This window comes from Ooceraea biroi, chromosome 3 (assembly GCF_003672135.1).
Source record: "Ooceraea biroi isolate clonal line C1 chromosome 3, Obir_v5.4, whole genome shotgun sequence".
Lineage (NCBI taxonomy): Eukaryota > Metazoa > Arthropoda > Insecta > Hymenoptera > Formicidae > Ooceraea > Ooceraea biroi.
Window position 1 is genome coordinate 6,848,433 of NC_039508.1, and position 19,751 is coordinate 6,868,183.

Below are 19,751 nucleotides of genomic sequence, written 5' to 3' on the forward strand. Positions count from 1 at the left end.
TGTTTACAGTATACAGCCGCGCCTGCGCAATCGCGTCTAGCCCTGTTTGTTAGATGATTCCAGGAAAATCTTCTGCGTGCTTCATCTGAAAACAAAAAACCAAAGATTTTCTTAAAAGTTATAATATTTTACACATCCTATCGGATGGGATTGTAAAACTTCTGATTTTTAACAAAATGGCGGGCTATTGAAATTATTTAAAATCGATACTAAAATTTCAATAAAAGTTTCAAGTAAAAGTTTTATGGCTTCTAATGTACTTTTTAACAGTGCAATTAGATTTTTCGAAAATGTCATATTTTACGAAATCCCTCCCCCCTCAATTTTTGAACATTTTAAATTTATCTTTCAACAAAACTTAAAGCATATTTAATGTCAAATTCAACCATATATGATAAAGTCATATTCTGAAAACGCATTTTTCAAAAACAAAGCTAAAAGTACCTCTATATCGCTATATACGCGCACCATCCGTATTTGCGTTTTCTTGCCAGTTCCACGTTAACCATTTCTGGGTCCGGCAGAGAGTGAGAACCTAACTTATTTTGTTTATTAAAAGTAATCTCGCGACTTCATTGTTATCTCTGTGAGATTGCGAAAAAACTGTCGCCAAAAGTAATTAGCGTATTAAAAACGCAAATACGGATGGGGCGCGTATATAGCGATATAGAGGTACTTTTAGCTTTTTTTTTGAAAAATGCGTTTTCAGAATATGACTTTATCATATATGGTTGAATTTGACATTAAATATGCTTTAAGTTTTGTTGAAAGATAAATTTAAAAATTTTCAAAAATTTAGGGGGGGAAGGGATTTCGTAAAATATGACATTTTCGAAAAATCTAATTGCACTGTTATAAAGTACATTAGAAGTCATAAAACTTTTACTTGAAACTTTTTTATATTTTTTATTATTTCCACGGTATTCGCTAAGAAATATAAAAACCGATTTTTTTCAAGAGGATGTTTCACCCCCTAATAGCGATACGGGCCCGTATAAAGGTGGGTCCAGACATGTGTCGTATCATCGTATCGGATCATAATCGCGTATCATGCATGATATGGATACGTTAGTTATAATGATACGCCGAGGCCTTGCTTTCAATCCGTATCCGTATCATTTATCTGTATCTCTTTATTAGTTTTCCATCTAACGTATCGTTCCACGTTAACCTGCTGTGGAGACAATGTCTGTACAGTTAGCTGCTGTTAATTACATTTTTCTTCATTATTTATTGAAGAAACCGAGGAAATCACGACGGTGGTGGATAAAAAGAATTTTTGCGAATCGCGAAGTATATAGTGGCCCAAAAATATTGCGCGACTTAAGGGGATGCTGGAGCTGCTAGTGAACTTTTTCGTGAAAGTGCTGCCACTTCGATGGAACTAAAATATCAGTGGCTGACAGAATTGACATTACCGACATGTCGGGAAGACGTGAATGCTTCAAAACTCTGAAGCATTTGGAACGTTAACTGGACTGTAAGAAGTCTTTCAACATTTAGAGTGCGTTCCGAGTCGCGTATATGCGTGCATTTATCTATAATGATGTATTATATATCACAACAAACTTACTTTTTTACAATATATATCAAATGTGCATATGAACATTCCAATAAAATTTTTTTCATACAATCATATTTTGTAGCTTCTCGTATATGAAACTTTTATAGGATATCTTTATAAAACAAAAAACCAAATTCACCGAAACATCGCTACTATTTGTATCAAAATCTAGAGCCAGATTACTTATAAGTTAATAAAATGATGTGAAATGATTGTGAATGTGTCAGAATACTTTGAATTATTTTTAATAACGCAGAATCTCCGTCGATTTTGAATAAATGTGATGGGAGTATTGGGTCATTAAGTATGAAACTTTACAAATAGAACATAAACTTTTGCATTTTTTGGCACATGGACATGATTTATTTTCAATCGAAGTATGCGCCCATGTTATCTACACACTTCTGCCATTTTAGTGGTAGTTGGTCTATGCCTCTACTATAGAAGCCAGGAGTACGGGAATCGATGAAGTCGCGGAAGGCTGTTTCGACTGCCTGTTGAGAATTGAAGAATTTTCCCACCAAGAAGTTGTCCAAATTCCGGAAAAAGTGATAGTCGGTAGGTGATAGATCTGGTGAATATGGTGGATGACGGAGAGTTTCCAATTCCAACTCCTGTAGCTTTGCCACGGTCAGTCGTGCAGTGTGCGGTCGAGCATTATCATGCAACAGGATTGGCATTGACCGATTGACCAATTTCGGTTGTTTAATAGCAAGTTGTTGCATCATTTCGTCCAGTTGCTTGCAATATACTTCAGCCGTTATCGATGTACCAGGTTTCATAAAGTTGTAGTAGATAACACCTGACCTGGACCACCAAACAGTCACCATAAGCTTCTTCTGTGTAATGTTGGGTTTTGCGTGATGTCTCGGTGGTTCATCAGCGTTCAACCACTGATGTGAGCGTTTACGATTGTCGTAGAGTATCCACTTTTCATCGCAGGTCACAATTCGATTAAAAAAAGATTCATTTTTGTGACGGGAAAGCAAAGAAAGTGAAGCCTCTAGACGTTGCGCCTACTGCGCATCGGTCAATTCGTGCAGGACCCATTTGTCCAACTTCTTTATCTTACCAATTGCAGCTAAATGAACCAATATGGTGGGTATGGAAACATTGAATATCGATGCCAATTCACGTGTACTTTGAGATGGATCGGACTCTACTACGGCTCTCAAGTGATCATTATCCACCTTCGTCTTTGGTCTTCCACGTGGCTCATTAGCGAGGCTGAAATCTCCATCTCTGAAGTTTTTGAATCAATTGCCCACCGTTGCTTTAGTAGTTGAACCTTCACCAAATACAGCGTTGATATTACGAGCTGTCTCCGACACTGTGGTTCCACGGCGGAACTCATATTCATAAATCACACGAATTTTGGACTTTTCCATAGTTCTATAAAAAAGAATCCACCAATAAAACTAATGAAGATATTTGAACAAACAAATATGACATTTGAAGAGCGAACATACATCTATCACACTAACCTAACCTGATACTGACGTCTGGCGCCAAATTTGAGATAACAAATGTTAAAGATGGCGCTTTTACATTTGTAAAGTTTCATACTTAATGACCCAATATATAAAAATATAAACTAAATAAATCTGAAAATGACACTAATTAGTATTTATTAAAATTAAATATAGTCTGGAAAATAATACATGTTGCAATAAAGCATAACATTCAACAAGCATAATGATGTATTTTTAAATAATTATGTATTATTTAATCAACACTGATGCAACTGGTCTTGTAACTGAGCATACCGCATTTGTAACGAGCGTTCTCCTTCTGTTTGTCTGTCACGTCTTCCATGAGTGCATTTATTCGTCTTCGAATCGCCACCTCTTCCTGTATTTGCAACAATTTAAATGTTGACAAATCCAAATACTTGCTCTATTTGTTCTCCAAGTTCATGCAGCTGTTTTGTGAGAACTTGTGTTATGTATAATATATAAAATATCTAAAATATTTTTAAATAAGAGTAAGAAAGAAGGCAATGTTTTTATTACATATTAGAAGAAAAAAGAAACATTCTGAACTAGTACAGCAATGGAACACCGTCCTCTTGAGTCGGTTTAGCAGCGCCAAGTATTTCGAATAAGTTACTTACTAATAACATCCTTCAGTGACATTAAATATTTAGAAAATTTAAAATATTTATAAAAGTTTAGAAATAGAATGGGCCCCTCCAACGCCCACTCCCATGAGAACGCAACCAATTTATTTTTTCGTCTCACCGATTGATCATAGGAGGCATGTGAGCAATAACGCATTTGTTGCAAGAAGCGTTCGCGCGAATAACGCACGCATCGAGCAACAATGTTTTACTCAACATTTATGACATCATTGATTATGAGGTCATTGCCACGTATGTGATGCCTTTGAAAATGTGATGTGTAAACATTTTTAGGTCAGGAAAAGCGTCAGTTCCTTACTTTGTAAAATAGTAAGAAAATGACGTCTCATGCGCTTCACGTCATTGCAATATTTTTCCTCGCATGGATCTTTTCCCAACGCTATAGCAGTAGCAAAGGCGGCAGCATAAATACCACAACTCGTATAATCCGGTTGTGTTTGCACCTTTTCAAAAATTATATCGCTCACGTTTATTTGTGGGAAACGTTTGCGAATATAATACCACCGCCACCACCATCGCAACCACCACCGCTACGGAGCAACAAACAACGACGACGGCGATGGTACCATCGCACACCACCGTCGCAACCACCACCGCCGACGGGGCAACAAACAACGGATCATCCACCGTCACGGGATGCAGGAAAAGGAAGAGGAAGAGGAAGAGGGGCGCCCGTATCGCATAAAGTAAGTACTTTTTCTATAATTATATTTGGTTAGGTTCGGTTTTGTTCGTTCGCGCGCGCATGTTTCTTCATTCATTCGCTCGCTTTCTCTCTCTCTCTTGCTTCTTTGCTCGTTGACACATTCGCTCGCTTGCTCATTCCTTCGTTCACTCATTCCTTACTTTTTTCTGTTACACGCAAATACGCTTACGTTACGCATCACACGCATGCACACGCGCGTGCACACATACGCATGCACGCATGCACGCACGCAATTTCAATTATAATTGACTACTTTTTATGTTTTTATACATTTTAAATTTAATTTGAGTACTTCATGGTTTGTACAATCTGACATACAACAATTTCATATTTCTGACTGAACTAGCGCTTGAAAAGTTTCGGAATCACGATCGAAACGTTGTGTTTATTAATAAATTCACATTTGAATAAAAATTACATACAGCGAGTTGGTCGATTAATATAATTTGTTTACAGTTAAAAAATGTATTTTTTCAGCAAGTGAAAAATAGCATTCGTCGGGCGCTACAAGTGGAGAGGAGGAGAATGGGGTATACACTACCCCCACTACCGCCGCCTCCCACACCGTATGTACCGTACGCGCCGCCGCCGCCCACACCGTATGCACCGTACGCACCGCCGCCGCCCACACCGTATGCACCGTACGCACCGCCGCCGCCCACACCGTATGCACCGTACCCATATCCATACAGATATTAAAAATTGTCTTTAAAAATATGCCTTCTCCATTCCATTCTATATAATAAATATCATATAAAAAATATATTGATGTATTTAATTTTTTATTACATGTGCACAATTTCCCAATAAATTCCCAGACATCCTTTTACCTGCATTAGATTGCTTAGAAAAAAATGATCAAAAACGTACAATATTGAAAAGTTACCTTATATTCGATTGCTCGTTCTGGTTCCTTCGCTCGTCTCTCTCTCTCTCTCTCTCTTCTCCCCCCCCTCCCTCTCTCCCTCACGCAGTCATTCAGTTTCTTTCTAATCAGTCGTTTACTATATCGTTGTTTCATGCCTTTGACATGTTTGGTTTCATCATGTTCGCGCTTCTCTGTTTTCACACTGATTATCCGAATATTCTTTCATGTCCCTTTTACTTTTTACGTCGTTTACATTTTCGCAAACGTAAGAAGAACTGTATATTATATATATATATATATATATATATAATTTTTATGCATTTATTATTCACAGATATAATGCCCAATCACTTCTATTTATTTTATTTCTTTGCCGTATAAGTTACGTATGAATCCATAAAATAAATGTAATGAATATTATAAAATCTATATCATACACACACACACACGCACGCACGCACGCACGCACACACATACATATATATATGTATATGTATACATTTTATTTTATAATATACATGAAGTATTATTGTTGTGTCCGGGGTGGCTCTGTGTTTTGGAACCACCCGGTGTTACGAGCTGGTCGCAATCAGCTGCGCGCTCCGAAGACGCCCCGGACGCAACATTCTATACGTATAAGTTATTTTATATTAATAAATATGCCTATGATAATGTAACATAAAATAATAATATAATATAACATGTATTCTTTACGTGTATACAATAAACATAATTTTTTAACAATTAGTTGTAAAAAAACATACATATATTCATATAATACATATACATATATTTAAATTATGTTTATGTAGTACATGTTAAAAACATTTAGTACATGTAAAGAATACATATTATATTATGTTATTATATTATTATATTATTATATTATAGTTATATTTATTAATATAAAAGAAAACTATAACTTATATTTTTAATACTTCATATCTACTATAAAATAAAAATGTGTATATGTATATATACATATAATATATTCATATTATATACATTTATTTAATACATTCATACGTAAGTTATACGGCAAAGAAATAAAATAAATAGGCGTGAATGGGCATTATCTGCGAGCAATCAATGCATAAAAATTTTATATATACAATATACATTTATTTCTATGTTTGCAAAAATGCAAAGAATGTAAAGAATACAAGCAGTATGAAAGAAAGAATATCATAACGGGTAATCATAAATATAGTGAAGGAGAGAAGCGAGAACGTGAAATGAAATATTCCAAAAGCATGAAACAACGATCGACTGATTAGAAAGAGACTGAATGACTGCGTGAGTGAATGAGAGACAGAAAGAGCGAGCGATGAAATGCAAGTAAGCACCAAAACTCTTGTAGAGGTTTACTCTCAAGATTTGGAAGAACAATCCCGGTAAAAAATTTTTTATAGATCATCATATAAAACTATACGTAATTATGTATCAAATATGTCCATATATGTCCATACATACTTCCTTTCTCTTGTATAATTTCTGATCACATATATGTAGAACAAGTAATAAGAAAAATAATTGAAAAATAAGTAGAAAAGTAATTTGCGCATTGTCTTTTTGTAAAATTGTGATTTTGCATAATTATGAGATAATATTTTATACATCATCATATATAATCGTATATAACATGTTTCTATATATATAGATAATATCAATAATAATAATTCCGCCAGATAACTTTTGTATTACACTTGCCAGAATTGTCGAACAATAAATACCTTTTGTAATTAAAGTTATCTGGCGGAATTATTATTATTGATATTGATACAACACCATGGACTTAAATAGGGTGTCTAACATTGCAAGGAATGGATTTTACAGATTTATTTATATTTGCACTTGAGAAGGGCCCGAATTAGGGTCGAAACGTCGTGCTTTTGTATTACACTTGCCAGAATTGTCGAACAATAAATACCTTTTGTATATATAGATAATATTTTATACATCATCATATATAATCGTATATAACATTGTTTCTATATATAGAAATATGTTATATACGATTATATATGATGATGATAAAATATTATCTCACAATTATACAAAATAACAATTTTACAAAAAGACAATGCGCAAATTACTTTTCTACTTATTTTTCAATTATTTTTCTTATTATTTGTTCTACATATATGAGAAATTATACAAGAGAAAGGAAGTATGTATGGATATATTTGATACATAATTTTATATGTTTCTATATAATTACGTACAGTTTTATATGATGATATATAAAAAATCTTTTACCGGGTATTAATTTATGAATTGCAACAATTCATAATTCGGGTCCCTAAAAATCATAATCCGACCCTGGCGAGGCGCAAAGAAGCCAAAACGAGCAATCGAGCGAGCATGCGATCAAGTGAAAGTAGACACAATGTGTGGCGACATGTATGTATAATACTTTCACACACATGAACAGACGAAGATAATGCTGCCGTGCTAACAAATTGTGGCGCCATCTCTCGTAAGATCCGGCACCTACTTTTGTACGAATTACTGCTCATTTTTATCATCTCCATCTGTATTTGAGGTTATAAAATTTACATTACTAATATCTTTTTTTCTAGGCTTTTAATCTTAGTTCTAATTACATAATATTTGTCTTAAATGTTGTCCCTAGAGGGCGACAGTCTTATTTGGCATATATATTTGTAGATTTTCTTGTATTCAGTCAATATTGTTGTTAGGTGACAGCTCTACATGCCAAGCAAAATGCTATTTTTACTTTTTTTTGTTTTTCCTATAAAGTTGAGTGTCGCCCTCGTCATTTTTCTGCGTACTTTAATCGTGTGGAAGAATTTTGCAATTTTGTAAAGCAAATTCAAAGATATTCGTAATATAAAATATCGGTTAATATAAAATGTCCCTAGCTACTCCAGCATCCCCTTAAAGTTTCAATCTATTAGTAGACAGTACAAAAACTTCACAAGAATGTCACCCATTGAGTTTGAGTACCTGATAAATTTGGTGGGGAAACAGATTTCCAAAATAGACACCACATATAGGAAAGTAATACCTGTTCAAAAAAGATTAGCCATAACTTTGCGATCGCTAGACGAAGCAACACGACTGAATCGAGTCAGGATCTCAGGATCGGTAAGCGTCCACACTGACTGTATCCGTATCTCGTATCATTTCTTTAATGTTTCGGCGAAATACCGACTTCAAATGGATCATGGTCGTATCGTATCTGCGTATTATTTTGATACACAGATACGATACGCAGATGTGATACGGCGCACCGTCCACACTAAGCTAATCGTGATACGCGATCATGATACGATACGGTGATACGACACATGTCTGGACCCATCTTTAAATAATACGTGTCTCATATTTTGACTTAGCAACAACATATTTCAAAGCGTATCAAAATCGGCGTGTGGCACTTGGGTAGTGTTGCTTGTGAGACTCGTAACGAAAATTGATGCGGAATACGAACAGACCCCATACAGCACAGAAGCTTGCACCAACATTGCAGCAACGTTGCAACGTTGCAAATTGCAATGCAACAGTACAAAGACATTGCAGAAATATATATCCGCAAAATACCAGCACACTTGTAACAACATGACATTAATATTTCGGAAACATTGCACAATCAAAATTTGTAATTAATTACTATTAATTATAATTCATTTTATTAAGACATTGGAGTCTTCCTATCCTAACGAGATTCGTCCAAATCTATTCGACCAATGATGTGTGATGACCAGAATCTGAGCTCGGTAATATGCGCATGCGGTGTTTGTCTCTTTCGACTATCTAAAGAACATGGTGGTTGTACAACGCGAGCATCATTCTAAAAGAAAGTAGTTACGTAAAAGAAAAAGGTAAGTACTTTTTTATAATATTATGTCTAATTATAGCACTTGTGTGCTGTTAAAATCTTGTATCTATTAATTAATTATAATAGAGAATCACTCTATTTGCCTATCTCACGGTTTATATCACTATAACCTCAAAATTATGGAAATTCATTAGAAAACTGCATATTAATAGTTGTAATATTTTTAATAACTTTTTCTGTTATAGAAGCTGTTCGTGAAATACACAATCATGCCACTGATGCAGAAATTGCTGAATGCATTTCCAAGTGGCTTGCTCAAGCTCCGGTTAGGATTGAGAGATCAAAATATGTCATTTTACATATAATTCTATACATACTTGCAGTATGTATATTTTTATGTAATTTTATGCTAATATATGAATTTTAATTCCTATTTTATTTTTACAGGCAACATACAAACAAAAACGAAGAAGATTCAATTATTTAATTAAAGGAAAAATATTTGAACATATAATTAAAGGAAAAATAATATCACAAGAAGAGGATTTTTAAGTTTTTTTTATAAAGAACAGTTACTTTTTTATAACAAAAATAGAGAAAATGTTTATTTCATTTTTTATTACTATTGTTATATTACATATAAGTGTCTATTTATGTTAATAAATAAAAATATTGAAGTTATATAAATAAAAATATTTAAAGTATATAATAATGAATAATTATAATTATTGCAATTTCATTACATTGCAATATTATTATGACGTTTCGTTGCAATGTTCTGAAAAGCGGAAATTTTCACATTCCTGCAATCCTATAGCAATGCTGCAGAAACATTTCGCAGTGAATTTGTAATGTTGCTACGTTGCGGTGGAAGATTCCTGCAATATATATGCAATCTTTGCGTGCTGTATGGGGACAGAATACACAGATGTGAATACAAAGGAAACTGAGGAAGCTAATTAAACTCAAGACATTTTCAAAAAATAAAGTTATATATTAATTAATATTTTGTAGTTGTAATCATTTATAAGTAATTTATTCATTTTGAGAAGCCAACCCATACAGCACAAAAATTCAAAAGACATCTAAAGGACATCTTTAGACATTTTTACAATGTCTTTTTGTTCTGTTATTAATTTGTTATGGGAATTAATTAATTCTGATAAGAATAATCTTGGCAGGCGTGACTTTCTATTGAGAATATCACTTTACAATTTCATGCACTTGCATGCAATTCTCCTCTTATCGCAAGAGTTATTGTCCTCAATGCAATTGCAGACGAATGCAATCGCGAATACAAATTGAAATTATCATCGATCAGAATACATGTTTCACAAGATACGAAATACGTTTATGAAATAATATTGATAAAAAATAGAAAAAGACAAAATAAGTTAAATTTATATTTATATATTTTACATAATGTATTTTTTATATATATAATAAGCAGATGCAACCGTCTTGAATTAGGATCGTACACTTTCTTGTGAAAAAGACTGCGTATATATACGTAGTATATTTTGATTAATTCCTCAGAAGACGGAGAAGTCGAAGAATTAAACCATATCGTTCACATTGAAGATATATATGTAATAACTCACTAGACAGTGCACTAACGTCATTGCTGTTACAAAGAAATATATAATCATAATATTAACAATTCCGCCTGCACAGACGTCACAAGCATGTCGTATAGATGTGCACAAGACGTAGTAACATCGTAGTGACGTGCTTGTTACATATGTGCTGTCAGGGAAATTACACAGAAAGGATAATTATCACATTACTTCTTGCAAGTGAAATTATCATATTTATTATCACAATATACGTCGGCTTGGTAAAAGATAAAGTGCGAAATAAATCAAATACATTAATAGATATAGAATCGAAAAATAACAATTGAACCATATCTTTGTTTTTGCAATATCAACTGGACCATACGACATTCACATGTGCATGCGTGCACGCACACACGTATACATATATACAGAAAGAGAGAGAGGAAACATACTCGGAAAGATTAGATAAATTCCCTGCCTACACAGACGTCGCAAGCACGTTGCGTAGACGTGCACAACAGAGAGAAGCCTAAGAGCGGTCACGCTCACGTTTTAACTGTAACGCCTCAAACGTGGACATTGAAGTGATTGAAGTGATTCTGTCTTTATTGCTCACTGAATATTGAATAAAGATAGAATGACGCCGCGAGCGTTGGGAGCGTCAAGTGGAATGCATATGTCCACGTTTGAGGCGTTACAGTTAAAACGCGAGCGTGACCGCTCTCAGGCTTCTCTCTGGCACAAGACGTATAGTGACGTCATAGTGACATACTTGTCACATATGGTGTAGGCAGGGTTTGTATCAACAGCATTAATCAATTACTTACGATCAAAATATAATTTTCTGTGAAGATATATTTTTTATTAGTATATAAATTATATTTAATATCATATTTAATATATAAAATATTGTATATAATATAAATATTATATACAGGGTGTCTGGTAATTTCCGTGCAACCGATTAATGGCATATAGTTCAGGTCTAACTGAGTCGAAAAGTCCTCTACCATTTTGCAATTTGCGCAATAGTTAACGAGTTATTAATTGTTAAAAATCGCTGTATTAGTCCGGCCTACCGCCGAATGCAAGCGCGCGGCGAGATGCGACCGCCTAGCGATCGAGTGCCTAACGATCGCAGTGGCAATGGCTAGGCATGCCATTTGTAATAAACAATTCTCGCGCCTAGCAACTTCGATCGCTAGGCGGTCGCATCTCGCCGCGCGCTTGCATTCGACGGTAGGCCGGAATAATACAGCGATTTTTAACAATTAATAACTCGTTAACTATTGCGCAAATTGCAAAATGGTAGAGGACTTTTCGACTCAGTTAGGCCTGAACTATATGCCATTAATCGGTTGCACGGAGATTACCAGACACCCTGTATACATAACATTTACAACACATCTGTTGTTCATATGTTTCACACAAATATAATATATTCATATATTAATTACTTAGCACTTATAATTAATTGAATTCGTTTCGCAATGCATGCTACAAATATGTAATATTATTGCAAGCGAACATGAGTTAAGAAATTTTGACGTAACATAGGTCATGGATACAGATAATAGCTAATATCATAAAACCCGTCTCTTATTAGATAATTCTTATTTACGTAAATTTGGGGAAAAGATTTATTAATTTGTTTTTATACACAACATACTATCAATTATCAACTTGCCCTGTTATAACTAAAGTCGCATATAAAATCATTCATAAAATTCGTGGTAAAATTATTTAAAAAACGTGATTTAATTTTTGTTTCATAAAGGCTCTACGGGACAAAATTTTCATAATTATTTATGTAATCCTTAAATATGCTATAATTTAAATTTTAATGCTATTTGTTTAAATGTTATTTGAAAGACATTCAAAAACAAGATTATATGTATACAATATTTACTTCAACGGTATTAACGTTAACGTTATATGAATAAAACTTTTATAAAATAAAGTAAATAAACTTTTATTCACTTTATTAGATTTTAAGCGGTTTTTAAGAAATTCTGTTGCATATATATGCCATTAGATGTATATGCAAATCTAAAATTTTTAAAAAATCTAAAAAAACAAATTTTTTATTAATAGCTGTTTTCAATAAAAATAGCATTTCTTATTACATATAAATTTAAAATTTTGTAATCTTGTATTATTTATTATTTTATAATGAACATGTGCGAAGTTTCCCTTAACTAAGTTTTAAGAAATAACAGCTGGCAGATGTTAAAAATCTTTTTTTATTGATTACGTTTGTATACAAGTATAAACAATTTAGATTTAATAATTATGGCGATGAAAAGATTAATGATACAAACCATAACGATAATATCTCTCATAATAATTAATAAGTAAAATTAATAAGTAAAAAGAGCAATATAATGCTGTAGCTCGCTTAACATTCCGTGAAAAATATGGATCTGCAAAATATTTGTGTGTGTGGTGATGTGGTGTGGTGTAGTGTGGTTTGGTATGTGTGTGTATATATGTATAAGAGATAACTATAGAGAGAATAACTATTAAAAAACTATCTTCTATATAATATTATAAACCATTAAAACAATACAAAACGTTATTACATTCGTAAAAATTACTATGTTATCTTATATATGTTATCTTGCAAACATCTTGTATATAATATATATAATCCATGTATATCTTTATATATATAATTCGTCAACCTCATACCTCTCGAAACATTTGTTTTGTTGTATATCATGGCACACTGTTTTAAACGTGAAAGTTCGCGCAAACCGATCAAGTTCTATTAATCATTCACGCTTGATTTTTTTTCATATTTAGCCAATTTTCATATAAATGTGAAAATTTATCAACTATAATAAATGAACATTTTTTTATATCTTTATGACTCAAAACACGATTAAAACGCAGACGCAGTTACCATAACGTAACACATACAATAAATCAAAACAGAAATAATTGGCTGAATTAAGTCCAATCATGTCAGCAATTGAAACATCAAGTTTGCGCGAACTTGAAGATAAACTCGCGATGTTCAATCGCTCTTAAAAGTATACAGTACGTGCACGTGCACGCACATGTTGCTTTGGAAGAACCCGATGTCAGCGTTTCTCCGGCCGCATGTCGATACGCGACGCGTGTCGTTCACGCGCGCCATTAAACACATTAGTAAAGCATTCGATTTTTGGTATTATTAGGCAATACTTAGAACAACTACAAGAGCACGTTAAGTAGGGAAAGCGGCAGCTCACTGGGCTTAGGCACTTTTTTTTCGTTAAAATTCGCGGCTTTCGATAGCACCGCGCTGACTTTCGAAATTCTATATACGTACTAGACAGATACTTACGCACAATAGTATAGCTATTCGCGAAGGACTAATAATAATTGCACTAATCGATCACTGACAAGAGCCAATATAGGCTGCGATGGAGTATGAGCACGATAAAAAGTGAGAACGAGCCACCGCCATAAAGATAAAAAATTGTGCGTAAAAAGAAACATATAAATCTCGATAGATCAAGAGGAAGAAGAACAGATACAGAAGTAGATGTGGAAAAAGAGTCAGTATTTTTGCGACAGTGGATCTTCAGAATAAATAATGAGTAAATTGCCAGGCGAGAGTTAATCGAAAAAGCGGAAAGTGTTAATAACAGTGGTACATCGCCGGGCCTGTATTGGCTCCGCGCGACATCGGAAAAATTAATAAAATTAAATGATATGTTGTTTCTCTTGTTAATTCGTGGTTCTTAACCGTAAAGAGTAAACGTAAAATTAATTCTAAACCAAGCGTAATTACACACCTCTTATTATCCACGAAATGTGCGGTAAGCGATAAAATATATTTACTGTGCAAACAAAGGTAAACAGCGTTCTCCGTATTAATATAATGTGCTATCAATTCGTCTCACAAGGTCGATTGTCGATGGCTAGCGAACAACCATTATGCGAAACTTTTACGCGAAACATTTGTGAGTATATTTCGTAAGGCTACTAGTCGAAAGCACAAGTGTTACATCTATCTAAGGTCACTTTCTATCATTTATATACTATAAATAATTCGTTTCACTTCGCCGCTTTTAGATATCGCGATACGCTACCTTAAAATGGATACAAATTTCAGGCTGATGATTTTTGCTGTCGGAAGCAGGAAGTTAATTGTTAATCATTATTGGATTATTTTGGTTTCAATCTGAGAAGCTCGATCTATCATTGATCATAATTAATAATGTCCTAACTATCGTGCTAAAATTATTTTGCGCTCCCATTTTTCGTCGTTTTAATTTTGATTACAACTTATCTTTGTAATTATGCAGAAGTGAATTTCCTCGTCATATTTTTCAACTTTACGGCTTATCCTCATAACGGAAGGTCTTTGTATTAGACTCCTGCCGGCTCGACATGGTCATGGTGACTGTCTTCTTCTCTGTAACCTTGTGCATCGACTGCTTCGTCGTGCGTTCCTCGACGGCATCGTCATCGAAGCCCTTGAACGTCGACAACTCGTTGCCGGACGTCGAGTATTCTTTCTTCTCTTCGGTGGTCTCGTAGTTGGAGGCGCTGCTGCTTTTGCCGGGCGTCGATGTGTACACCTTCGTCGTAATGGTTTCGATTCTACCACCGGGGATGATTTTGCTCTCGATGTTCTTGAACGTTTGGTGCTGCGGCATGTCGCCGTTGCCACCAAATCGTTGCGTGTCTATTTGTTTCTCGGAACGGAAGGTGCTCATTGGACTGACACCTGTAAACCGATCGGTCGGATACTTCTGCTGATCTGATTGCGGGGTCTTTGGAGGCTCAGGGATATGCTCCTGAGCGATCTTGAGCTGGGTCGGGGATTTCGGTGAATACGAGATGTGCTGAGGGGGCGGATACGAAGCGATATCCGTGTGCTTCCTGTCCGTACTGTAGCTCTCCTGATTGATCCTTCGCTCGATCGAGCTGTACTGGCCGGGTGAATTGTCGGTTATGATCTTTCTCTCGGTAATCAAATACGGGCTTCGTTCCGGTACATGGCTGTCCATGTACTTCCTATCCAAGGAGCCGTACTGGTTCTCCGTGGTGGACCGGTACTGGCTGTCCTTCATCCTCCTCTCAAGTGTGCTCTGCGTCGAGTGCACCTTTTCCGGACTGACCAAATTCTGCCGATCACCAGTGACATACTGGTGGCTGATGTGCAACTGATCCATCGCGTGATTCATCGTCTGGATCGGCGAAGGTGTACTCGCCTGTGGCTCAAACGCTCTCGTCTCGTATCGCGTGGTGTAGCTCTCGTAGCCGCTTTGCTCACCGGTCACGTCGCCGTCTCCGTCAGCCAGGTCCGGTCGGTTCTTGTACTTGGCCTGGCGGATGGCGGTCAGCCTGCCCCGTGCCTCCTCCAGCTCGCGTTCAATTCGCAACACTTCCGAGCGCGCGTTGATCTCCTGCGCGATCCCACCCACCATGCGGCGGTTGAGAATTAAGGATCTGTCCTCCTCCTGTTGAATAGCCTGTTGCGCAGCACGTACGAGATTATCGGTAGCACGTTTGACAGCGTTACCGGCCGCTTGCAGACGTTTCGTGCTCTCGCTGTCAGGGTCGGCTTTGACCTTGCAAGCGACCAACAGTTGCGCCGTGCTGCTGGCAACTTGCTTGGCGCTGGAGATCAACTTTTCCTCGGAGCTCACTCCTTGAACGAGAGCGTTCGCGGATTCCACGAGGCTGTGGGTGGCGGCTGCCACCATTCGCGCAGCGGAAATTAGACCCTCGGACCATTGACCATCGTCGGAACTAGTCAGTGGTGTACGTGACACTTTGCCGGTTGCGATAAGCTCCCTTTGAGCGGCACTGGCCGCTTTTATCAGAGCCGAGGTAGCAGCGGCGATCGATTTGGCAGCTTCCAGAATCATTTCGTCAAAGTTCATGTCTTCATTGGCCTCCTATTGAATGAACAAAAATATGTATTATACGTATACAGGGTGTCCCAGACCTACCGTATCACCGGTTAATGGTAGATTCCTAAGGTGATTCTGAGACGAATGGTCCTCTTGCAAAATGTCGAGGGTGGCGTAGTTTCGGCGCTACGAAGGGTTGTAGTTATCCTATCCTTGTGTAGAATTTTCCCGCGTTCAGTGACGGTTGGTCGAAGGGGTCCCGCGCATCGCGCACACTTCAATTTGAATAGCCGCGAAAAATTAAGATCAAATTGAAGTGTGCGCGATGCGCGGGACCCCTTCGACCAACCGTCACTGAACGCGGGAAAATTCTACACAAGGATAGGATAACTACAACCCTTCGTAGCGCCGAAACTACGCCACCCTCGACATTTTGCAAGAGGACCATTCGTCTCAGAATCACCTTAGGAATCTACCATTAACCGGTGATACGGTAGGTCTGGGACACCCTGTATACTGCATGACATGCGAGAAATAATTTTACGTACGTATAATAATGTCAAATAAGAAGGAATTAACATTAAATTTCATTAAATGTATTCTTACCCTATGCAAACGTTGATTTCTCTAATCACCGTAATAATATGTTCGATTCTCGGTCGATTATTCACAAACGACCAAGAAAATCAAACATATCTAACGGAGATCAGAACGATGTCTGTTCACGTATCCTTTACTATTCATATTTATTAGAAATAGTTCATATAATCGTATGACGTTACGCTACAAACTCACCTGAATGCTTCTTCTCGGTCTCAGACTGGCCAATTTCTTGGCAGCTGCGTCAATGCTGGCCGCAGCTCCGAGTAGCTCGTTTTCCGCGATTACGGTCGGATCGTCAGGATCGACCCAGTCAGTGCCCTTGAGCAGTTCCGCCACGGCCACCAGTTCGGTTACGCTCTGCGCAATCTTGCGCGAGATCGCCGGCAAGGTGTGCTTGGCGTCACTCGATCGCGTTGAGATCTGCAGGATGGCTTGTAACAACTCGCGGTAATTGATAGCGACATCGTGACCGGCCTGGAGGGTACGATCGCGCAGCTCGGCAGTTTCGGCGCAACTGTAGGCCGCAGATCTACAGATGGTCAACATATCGCTAATTGATTTTCTGCCCATGTTGGCGGCGGCAATTATATCGTCCTGCTTGCAGCTGTTTCCAGCGGCTACCGCCTTCGCCGTCGATATGGTGATGCTCTTCGTGCAGCGCACCAGATCTTCCGGCGTGACGTTGCTCTTCTGGATCTCCGAAGTGCTGAGTGCTCGAATCTCCTGAGCTATCGCTTCGATCGTGGACTCCAACGCCCTGGTGCCGCGCGTGTGCTCATCCTCCACGGCTTTTACCGTCTTCAACAGCGACGTCACATTTGTCACCATTACCTGGATGAAGAACAAAATAATAATGTGAATTAAATCAATTCAAGAATCGGCTTCTCTCTGCAACACTTGACGCTCGCAATCAATATCTGTGAGTTGATGAATTAGTAGTGTTTATATTTATAAATGGACATTAGGCTCTTAATAATAATTTTAAGGTAAAATGCTAATAATATTGCTATCGTAATGTTACGTGAGATTAATTAGTGCTTGGAGCGCGCGTCATGATTACATGGAACCTGTCTTGACAATCTTTTGACGGTGAAACAATAAGCGGAATTATGCGGAAGCATTAATTGAGAGATCTGTTAATAGTTCAAGTTCATCCTTGTGAATAGAACGTACGTACCTAGCGACGATTCGCCTGATAAAGCGTTCATCGCGATTATGTACTCTTATGTCATGTCAATCATAAAATCAACTTATTTATATATTCTCTCATATTATGAGTGAATATACAATGTATTACGAAAGAAACGGAGAGATTAACGAAAAAATACAGAGAGCAGATAATTTTAATTCGATAAAATAATTTTAATATATCATTTTCAGAATATATAAAAACATTCTAATTAACATAATATTGTGCAAAATGTTATTCTTAATGTGATCTTGCAACTATGTAGTCTTACACATTTCATGATTCCTTTACAAACCGTTATAATCTTTTTATACAACAAATATTAGAAGTAGAAAATTGTTCTAACCAGCGAATCTTAATAATTATTAATGCAGGTGTTGATACACCTCGAATACTCTACACAATTTAGCAGCTACATTATTTTTTGCATAAAAATTTCAAGCTCGTACTCTCTCGACGCTACTGGTTACGTTTTGTGTGTCTCACACAGGACTAACAGAAAATGCAATGACAGAAGGAAACGGAAAATCCGGCTACATGAACAACAGTAAGTCGGATGTTCGTTGAACCGGCTGAGAGCTCTCGGAAGTAGAGAGCAGACGGATTAGCTCCTCCTCTTGATCGGACACGAACCATTCCGATTCCGAGCCGCCGACGTCACTCAGATGCACGAATTGCTGCTGCAGCTGTTGCTCTAAGACCTATCCGGGACCGGCCAGACCAAAATCGTGAATGAGACCTCATATTAAAGCCCACCGTTCATATATCGTCGAAACATTCAAGGTATACAAATAAGTACACTACTGCTATTATACAACGCGCGAGTCTCAACACAATGAGAGAAGTAAGAAGAAGCATATACAACAGGCGGAATCGGTTAAACAAACAACGTGTCCTCTAACAGAACGCCTTCCGTCAGGATAGAACACATCCGTCGTTCAAGTGCGTCACACATATAGAAGATAGAGATACAAAGCCGAACATGAAGGGAACTTCAAGGTGGACTTTAATAGTGCCGATCATACTTTGGTCTGGATACTCTCCCTTGCCCTACAATTTCGAGTACGAGGATGATGAACGCTATCATTCTGGATCGAACGAAATTTTAGTAGAGTGAGAAATTGGTTAGAGGCAAATAACGAAGACGCTCATCAAAATGTGTCAATTAAAGTCCACCCTAAAAAACAATGTCTCTGTAAAGGGGATGTTCACTCTCTACGGTTACGTTTGAGACAAAATTATTAAAATCCGATTAAGTTAATCGATTAGAGGAACACCAAACTTTTCATTAGTCTCCACAGTTGTTTTACGAGGTCCGAGCTCACTAGAGACAAATATCTCTACGAAGAACGTGAATCAAATTTTAATTCTAAGACTATATTTGAAAAGATATTAGAACTCCATCAATTAATCGATCTTACTGTATATACATATAGGAATTCATTAGACTTTCATCAGAATA

The 19,751-nt window shown here is 36.7% G+C and overlaps 2 protein-coding genes across 9 annotated transcripts in view; one reads left to right on the forward strand and one right to left on the reverse strand.

Moving 5' to 3' along the window:
• Positions 1 to 3,165: 3,165 nt before the first annotated feature.
• Positions 3,166 to 5,173, forward strand: LOC105285960 (leucine-rich repeat extensin-like protein 3). The gene is made up of 2 exons (XM_011350533.2): positions 3,166 to 4,390; positions 4,888 to 5,173. Exons 1-2 carry the CDS (start codon positions 4,022 to 4,024, stop codon positions 5,107 to 5,109), a joined length of 591 nt encoding a protein of 196 aa, XP_011348835.2. The 5' UTR covers positions 3,166 to 4,021; the 3' UTR covers positions 5,110 to 5,173.
• A 7,694-nt stretch (positions 5,174 to 12,867) lies between these two features.
• The window catches only part of LOC105278125 (talin-1), a 42,043-nt gene continuing 35,159 nt past the window's right edge, over positions 12,868 to 19,751 (reverse strand). For 5 of the 8 annotated variants that reach the window (XM_011336976.2, XM_011336972.2, XM_011336974.2 and 2 more), the window contains 2 exons: positions 17,293 to 17,931; positions 12,868 to 16,542 (listed from right to left, as the gene is read on the reverse strand). In XM_011336976.2, the coding sequence (XP_011335278.1) occupies positions 14,971 to 16,542; positions 17,293 to 17,931 (2,211 nt within the window). In that variant the 3' untranslated portion in view covers positions 12,868 to 14,970. Of the gene's footprint in view, positions 16,543 to 17,292; positions 17,933 to 18,441; positions 18,991 to 19,751 lie in introns of those variants that run through there. The other 3 variants (XM_026968053.1, XM_011336977.2, XM_026968054.1) reach the window with 2 other exon arrangements.